The sequence below is a fragment of the Erpetoichthys calabaricus genome, chromosome 2 (assembly GCF_900747795.2).
Source record: "Erpetoichthys calabaricus chromosome 2, fErpCal1.3, whole genome shotgun sequence".
In the NCBI taxonomy this organism is placed as follows: domain Eukaryota; kingdom Metazoa; phylum Chordata; class Cladistia; order Polypteriformes; family Polypteridae; genus Erpetoichthys; species Erpetoichthys calabaricus.
Genome location: NC_041395.2, coordinates 200,974,833 through 200,983,864, shown reverse-complemented (window position 1 = coordinate 200,983,864; position 9,032 = coordinate 200,974,833). Strand labels below are relative to the sequence as shown.

The 9,032-nt window shown below is 37.6% G+C and overlaps 1 protein-coding gene across 2 annotated transcripts in view; it reads left to right on the top strand.

Annotated features, from left to right (window-relative positions):
- Nucleotides 1–9,032, top strand: part of masp1 (MBL associated serine protease 1) — a 206,672-nt gene that overhangs the window by 22,708 nt on the left and 174,932 nt on the right. For both annotated transcript variants that reach the window (XM_051922229.1, XM_051922228.1), the window contains exon 3: nt 6,082–6,259. In XM_051922229.1, coding sequence (XP_051778189.1) covers nt 6,082–6,259 — 178 coding nt within the window. The remainder of the gene's footprint in view (nt 1–6,081; nt 6,260–9,032) is intronic.

The window sequence follows — 9,032 nt, the reverse complement described above, 5'->3', positions numbered from 1 at the left end:
TATCTAAATCTGTTAAGTAGTTCTCTCATGAAAAGTGGACAAACATACAGACAGGTAGACAGACAGATGTTGGATTTTAAATATAGAGACTAGAAACCTTAAAAACAGCTGATACTGGTTATGCTTCCGGCTCTTCTAGGCCTGTGTTTCTATTGAATATGAAAAATCAAATGTGTTTTTTATGTTATCTATGGTAAGCATTTAAGAACATATTTAAACGATTTCATGAGTTTCTTTGTATGCCTGATTATAATGACCAAAATAAAATATAAGTGAAAAATGGACTAGTGCCTCATTTTGTAATTATTCTTTCTATAAGTTACTTCTATAATGAACAACCTCGTGAGAAAGAGGAATGCTTTCCAACTGTTATATTGCTAGGGTGTGCCCTGTAAAACCCAGTCACTTTCCTTCTTGGAAAACAAGCTAAATGCACATTGTCTTGTCTCACCTTTTGGCAGAACTAGCATTTCAGGCAGTAAAAAACTGTTAGATGTATATAAAAGCATTAGCCCAAATTGTTAGTTGCAAAAATAGTCTGGAACAGCATTCCATTTTATTCCATTTCTCTTGATCTCAAATTTGTTGTTTTTGCAGCTGTATATTACTAACTGAAATATTCAGATGTATTTGATTAGTGAAGATTGAGGCCATATGCAATTTGTGATTTATGCACGCTAAGGAAGTAATGATTAAAAATCCACAGAAAGGCTTTGAATTTAATGCACTCAGATAAAAACAGACCACCCAACAGAGTCTTATAATCAGCATCTATACCATCTGAGCTTGGGACATTTGCTAAAGGTTAATGTAAACAAATAACACTGGATAATGATTAAGTAGCTATCTAGAATGAGTGAAAATAAGCCTTAGAAATAAGATGAGCTTTATTAGACAGAAATGTTCATAATGTGCCTCAAGTATCTTCCACTTTGACAAATTCTAGTTTATTGTCATTATAAAAAAAGTAAAAGTAATTGAGCTAATTTTTTCATAATTCTAGAACTTTTACTCAGAGTAAGACTGTGAGAATTTCTGACATGCTTTAGTTTATTATCCTGTGTATTTTGTCTATGTTTTTGCTTTATCTCAGTATACATTCCCATTATACAGTAATCTTAGGTTAGTAGGACTGGTTAGTCTATGACTCAATAACATCAGATGGAACATATCTGTCCCAAGACAGCCAGACTCAGCCTAGGTAAACAACCCAAAGGTGCTTGCAAATATTATGATTAAAGCTTTTGAGACAAGCCATCCATCATCAGAGTAGTTAGCCAGTTATCTGTTTTCAGAAACCTCTTGTGGACTATTTGACATAAAGTATGGATTACCTGAGGCAAAAGAGAGACACACCATCCATCTGGATATTGAGGATGCCATCAAAGCATCAGTGTGGGTTCTAAATAGGGCTGGGAATTTGCACTGATGTCCCGATTCGATTCAATATCGATTTTGTCTTTGCTGAATTAGTGTGCACTGACGTATTTGAAGTGGTTGCTTTTTTAGAGATTATTTAACTATGCATCGAGAACATTAATATAGTGTGACAAATTTCAGTAACACTTTACTTGAATGGTGTCTTAATGGTGACTTCATAACTAGTGATGTTTGGTAATATAATAATATAATAATAATATGTTTGGTATAACATACCGTAGTTTGAAAACCTATATCATTTGTTGAAAGCCCTCATTTTCAACAACAATGTAGGATCTCATATCTTTACAGATAAAATCTGGTATATATTATTATTTTTTGGTTACAAGTCTAATAAACAGAACATGTTTTAATTTTGAGACATGAAATGTGGAATGAATTTTAAAAAGACCAAGAAGATCCAAACTGTGTGATATGAGGATCACTTTCCGGTATACAAGATTAGGACCAATTAAACATAATTGAAGTTTATGGGGCGGATCCCCCAGGTAGATGTATTGCATGGTGAGCCACACTTTCTGCCCCACTCAAAACCCTAGAGCCAGTTTCCAAAGTTTAGAAAGATCCTCTGTCCCACTAGGTAAAGCAGAAAAGACTAAAGAGAAGTCAAATAATTGTGGTTGAAACATATACATTCACTCAAAATTGACATTTTAATGGCTAAGTGGTACAAAATGTTCCTATTGTTTTCAGACAATGGAAGCGTATCACTTCAATTGTCTTGTTAGGAATCAATAATAGAGTACAGACATTTCTCAAGATCATGATTAACATGAACTGTCTGGCCATTGCGCTCAGGGTGATAACGAGTGGTTAAATTAATAGCATAACCACCCATACAGTTGCAAAAAATTCTCCATAATCTAGAGAATTGTGGGCCTCACTCCAAAATGATTGACCTGAAACCATGTAAACATACTATTTCTTTTATAAATATGCAGTATCTGCCAGTTCCTTTGTTGTGGGTAGTTTCTTTAAAGTGCAGACTTAAGAAAGTGATCATTACAAATTTGCCCCATTCTCATCAGTTTTCTACCATCATAGTGGAAATTGAATTCCATGGAAATTGCTTTCTATGGATGACTGGGGGATGGGATACATTATCTCTAGTTTCTTTGTTCATATTTTCACACTATATTGTTTTAGCAGGTCTAAGGTCTACGTAATTCCTGAGTAACAATGGTCTTTGAAGCATGAGCCAAATCAAATACTTCACTCCGGAAATTAGTTGCTAAATAGGATTTCCCTACTGAAATCTTTTCTGAGTGGAGCCAAAATGAATTTTGAATGTGTTGAATCTTTCCAACAACATTATCTGGAACACAGATAAGGGTGGTGGTTGTGGTGAGTAACTTGTCAGGTGAAATAATAGGCTTAGGATCGTTGTTAACTACATCAGGACCATAAAGACAAGACAAAGCATCTGCTTTAACATTTTTATTAGAATCAGTATCTGATTTATTGGCCAAGTATGCATGCATACAGGGAATCTGACTCCGGGTTTGGTGACTCTCTAATTATAAGTTAGATAATCAACATACTCACAAAAAATTAAAAACACACCTTGTGTGTGCGTGTGTGTGTGTGTGTATACATACTGCTCAAAAAAATTCAAGGAACTCTTTTTAAAAATCAGAGTATAGCATCAAGTCAGTGAAACTTCTGGGCTATTGATCTGGTCAGTTAAGTAGCAGAGGAGGTTGTTAATCAGTTTCAGCTGCTTTGGTGTTAATGAAATTAACAACAGGTGCACTAGAGGGGCAACAGTGAGACAACCCCCAAAACAGGAATGGTTTAACAGGTGGAAGCCACTGACATTTTTCCCTCCTCATCTTTTCTGACTGTTTTTTCACTAGTTTTGTATTTGGCTACGGTCAGTGTCACTACTGGTAGCATGAGGTGATACCTGGACCCTACAGAGGTTGCACAGGGAGTCCAACTTGTCCAGGATGGCACATCAGTATGTGCAATTTCCAGAAGGTGTGCTGTGTCTCCCAGCACAGTCTCAAGGGCATGGAGTAGATTCCAGGAGACAGGCAGTTACTCTGGACAAGGCCGTAGAAGGTCCTTAACTCATCATCAGGACCAGTATCTGCTCCTTTGAGCAAGGAGGAACTGGATGAGCACTGCCAGAGCCCTACAAAATGACCTCCAGCAGGCCACTGGTGTGAATGTCTCTGACCAAACAATCAGAAACAGACTTCATGAGGGTGGCCTGATGGCCCGACGTCCTCTAGTGGGCCCTGTCATCACTGCCCAGCACCATGGAGCTCAATTGGCATTTGCTATAGAATACCAGAATTGGCAGGTCCACCACTGGAGCCTTGTGCTTTTCATAGATGAGAGCAGGTTCACCCTGAGCACATGTGACAGACGTGAAAGTGTCTGGAGAAGCCGTGGAGAATGTTATGCTGCCTTTAAAATCGTTCAGCATGACCGGTTTGGTGGTGGGTCAGTGATGGTCTGGGGAGGCATACCCATCGAGGGATGCACAGACCTCTACAGACTAGACAACAGCACCTTGACTGCCATTAGGTATCGGGATGAAATCCTTGGACCCATTGTCAGACTCTGTCCTGGTGCAGTGGGTCCTGGTTTCCTCCTGGTGCACGACAATGCCCGGCCTCATGTGGCGAGAGTATGCAGGCAGTTCCTGGAGGATGAAGGAATTGGTACAATTGACTGGCCCCCACACTCGCCTGACCTAAATCCAATAGAACACCTCTGGGACATTATGTGTCGATCCATCCGACGCCGCCAGGTTGCACCTCAGCCTGTATAGGAGCTCAGTAATGCCCTTTTCCAGATCTGGGAGAAGATCCCCCAGGACATCTGTTGTCTCATTAGGAGCATGCCCTGACGTTGTCAGGCATGTATACAAGCATGTGGGGGCCGTACAAACTACTGAGCACGATTTTGAGTTGTTGTAATGAAATTTCGATAGAATGGACTAGTCTGCTGCATCATTTTTTCACTTTGATTTTTGGGGTGTCTTTGAATTCAGCCCTCTGTGATTTGATAATTTTCATTTCCATCAAATGATGTGGCATCCTTTCGTTCCTAACACATTACCCAGTCCATATCAGTATAGATATCCAGCATGATTTTTTTCCCATTGAGACCTTTGATGTGTTTTCAAAGTGTTCCTTTAATTTTTTGAGCAGTTCATACAGCATATATAAGTATTAACAAGAACCTGGGAGGCCTAAGGGGAAGAAACTAACTATTTGTGAGCTTGATGACCTGTGGGGAAGAAACTGTTCTTATATGTTTGTTTTGGTGTATATTAATCTCTAATGCCTGGCCTATGAAAGAAATTCAGAAAGGTTGTGGCCTTGATGTGAGAGGTCCGCAATAATTTTCCTAGCCTGAGTCGTGACTCTAGAATAATAAAGGTCCTGTATGGTGGGCGGACTGGCATTAATGATATTTTTGGCAGACCTGGCTATTCGATGTAGCCTGTTTTTGTCATGTTTTGTCACTGATCCGAACCACACTGTTATGAATGAGCTGGCAACAGACTCAGTGACTGCTGTGTAAAACTGAATCAGCAGCTCCTTTGGAAGGTTGAACTTCCTTAGCTGTCACAGGAAGTACATTCACTGTTTTTCCCATTTTATTATGGATCCTACATTGGTCTCCCATTTCAAGTCCTAGGAGATTATAGATCCCAGAAACATGAAGGATTCCACACTTCCACACTTGCAATGTCATTCCAGGTAAAACCAAACCACTTCCAAACACCAGAGCTAGCACTAGCTGTTCTAAACTCTTTCTTGTTTATTCTCCCTCCATTGTTTATCAAGCTTATTACCACCTTCAGGCAATAAGGGCAGAGTCAACTCCGTCATGCTTAGAAAGAGCAGCGGAAACTTTGCAAATTTTACTTAACTGTTAGAAGAAGCTGTTGGAAATCAAAGGAACTCAACATCGCATGATTGACATTTACATATTGATTTTTGATGAATAGCGAATTGAATCAAAAATGTAATATATCAGCCAGCCTTAGCAGAATACATAAAATACATTTTTATATAATTTTACAACATTATGTTACAGCTAAAAATAAAGTTGAAATAGACATGTGGTTGCTCAAATAGCTTTCATAGACAGTAGATTCAAATATGTAAAAATTGCTTTGACTGTTGTTAGTTGTTGGTTTTGGACACTCCATGGTTAATTGTAATTCAGATTTCTTAAGTTTTTGAAAGAACAACATAATTGAGAGGTAAAATATATTTTAAAGCCCCAAGGAAAAATTGTTGGCTACAATAGACTATGATAGAATTCAGATCATTCTGACACTATGCTGTAAAATGTAGTGTTAGAGACCTACTTTTTCTTATATGATTAGTGTAGGTCAAATTTCAGCAAAATTTGGTCCACTGAAAACTAAATTGTTTCATGTGGAGAGACAGACAAAATGATTACAGTAGGTGTTTTTTGCTTTATATTCAAACGCACCTGAGAAAGAGACCCTTTAAAGATCAGTCTAAATTTTATTTTAAATGAATTTAAAGCAACTGAATAAAAAGATAGATGATGAATTTTGAAAGGTTGGTTTAGATCTTGATCCAAATCAATCTGATTGACACAGGTAGTTTGTTTATACAGTGACTTACAGTACTTCTTATCTTGTAGATTGAAGCAGAACAGGAACTGCTGGCTAGATTTTGTGGCCGAGAAGACACAGACACCGAACAAGTCCCTGGAGAGCAAGCCATTGTATCACCCAAAAGCAGTCTGGCAATAACATTTAAATCTGATTTCTCTAATGAAGAGCGTTTTACTGGATTTGAGGCCCATTTTACAGCTATAGGTAAATATTTGACTTTTAGCAGTCTTTCATTAACTGGGAAATAATTATCTAAAAGCAGTGATTGTCTAAGGCAACCTCAGAAATGTTATATCTCTAAATATTTGTAATGCTGGTGTAGTGCAGCTGTTCCATCTATTAGTAGGCTGAATATTCAAATGATACACATTTTTCTTTACATGGCTTGTCAAAAAAAGATGACTGTATTTTATGTTTGCACTTTTGGGGCATAGTTATGGAGTAATGTTTTACTCAAAATTAAAATAAATAAATACCTAAATGTATATTAAAATGTGATAATGTATAAATGCGTTACTCATTTATTCATATATTTCAATTTATTCTTCATTTTTTTATTTCAATGTGACCTGGTACAACATGAAATACGCCTTGAAATGAAAACTGTCATTTTAAAATGTCAAATCTGAGAATGTGGGCTGTAGCTAATACAGTCATCCCTCACCTATCGCGGGGGTTACGTTCCAGAGCCCCCTGCGATAGATGAAAATCCGCGAAGTAGCAACCTATATTTATTTTATTATTTATACATATTTTAAGGCTTTATAAACCCTTCCCACACTCTTATAAACCTTTCTCACTCTCTTGTTAACCTTTCCCACGCTCTTAAACACTTCCTATGCTCTTAAACACTTTCTACATTCTTAAACACCGCAGACCAACACTGCACACTGCACGCAGCGATCAGACGTCGATGTGTCTGCACTCGCTTTGTGAAGGGGGGCAGCTGAACTCACGCTGAGCAGAAATGGCCTTTATGCTGCTTCTGCCAAAATGCCTGCTTGTCGCTCTGCGCGTTCTGAAGAAGGAGGAGGAGTGGGGGTGTGTGAGGGCTGAACGCACGTTCACTCAAACCCTCCTCCCCGAGGCGCAGTACGCTCCTGCCACTTCGCATTGTCAAGGGGGTGGGGAGCTGAATGAACGCTAAGGAGAAGTGGACTTTGTGCTGGTTTTGTGCTGCTTGTCGCTCTGCGTGTCAATAATTTAAAAGCCTGTACAGCACCTATTTTCCTGTCTCACTGTCTTGTCTTGCGTGAAGTTAAAATGTTTTATAATAGTGAGATGTTACTCATATCCTTAGCCCGACATCCACATATCATATGTGTTAGCAAAGTGTGTTTTATAAGTTTACATGTGTTTAAAGCATGTGGGATGGGTATTTTAAGGCTTAAACTATAAAAATGTTTATTTATATGGTCTTTCTATATCGCGGATTTTCTCCTGTTGCTGATGGGTCTGCAACATAACTTCCGTGATAGGCGGGCAATCACTTGTATTTAAAAACCCGCGAAGTCGTGAATCCACGAAAAGTGAACCGCGATGTAGCGAGGGATTACTGTACTGTGTTTTTTTTTTTTTTTTTTGGTGAGTCATTGGTACAATGTGCATAAGTCTTCATATACAAAGTTCCACGTGATCTTTTTTTCTGAATTAGTAACAGTGAAAGGTGTATCGGCGTCTCAAGCACACATTCTAACACCCGTGGCTCCTGATAATTGCAGTAACTACTGCTTGCTTCTCCCAGTTGTGTTTTAGTATAGCATGGGAACTGTCACGGTACAATAAGTTTGTATTTTGGTGGTCCTGAGCAATCTGAAAACAAGTCTGTGGACGCAGTATTGCATCTATGAAACTATGTTGTTTTTTGATTTACTTGTCTGAGAATGCAGCTCACTAAATTAAATTTGCGTGTGTGGAGCACTTAACCTGTGGTCCCAGTGAATTTTGTCAATGTTATGTGTTGCCAGCTTTCATCTTCACATCTTTATAAAGATGAATAGCATTTTGTCAAACTGTAAGCACATAATTTTTTAATCTGATTTTTAAATCCTCTGCTTTTGACAAAAATTTTTTTCATTTGGCTCTGTGTTTCAGTTCATTCATGTGGTAATGTCATACAATACATATTACAATACTACATTGTGTATTAACAGTATTCTGCATCATTTAATTAACACAACAAGTATTGTGTCATGCCTAGTAATTAGTTCTATGTACTACAACATATGCTGCACTTCCATCTTTTTTTAATAAGTTTCAGCATTTTTTCAAAAATGTTTCCCAATGCAGGCAACTTTAAATGTTTCCCTATCACTTGGAAGCTACCCCCATGATTTCCTCATAGGTTCTAGATTTAGAAAAAATTTCAGAATGCCTCTGAACCTCCTGTAATAAAAATGTATGATTTTTCTGTAATCTTTTTAACTTTGAACAAACTTCATTCATCCTGCAAAGTCTTTAGCACAAAATGACAGCAGCCACATAAAAAACAAAACATTACATGATGTCACCAGAATAACTAAAATATAATCACTGTTATGAACATTATTACTTCACAAAAAAATAAATCAATTTCTGTGCATAGAAAAGTTTGCAAAATTAACAATGTCAAAATGTACAAAATATTACAAAATAAATACATATATGTGAAAATGGTTTGGCTTTCAACTCTAAATTCAACAGAGGTATGCTAGAATAAACAGCAGGGGTGGGCAAAGTCGTTCCTGAAGGGCTGCAGTAGATGAAGGTTTTTGTTCCAACCCAGTTGCTTAGTAAGAAGCACTTATTGCTCAAGTAACACTTCTGCTTAATTTTAGCTGTATCACTTGTTTAGATTTTGAACCATTATTGATTATTGTAGTCTTAAACATCTGTATTCTCAGTTTTTAAATTGCTCCTTATTAGCACTAAGATGAAAATGAAAAAAGAAACCAGCAATTCTCTGTTTAGCTTGTTTCCATTAACACCTGTGTGTATT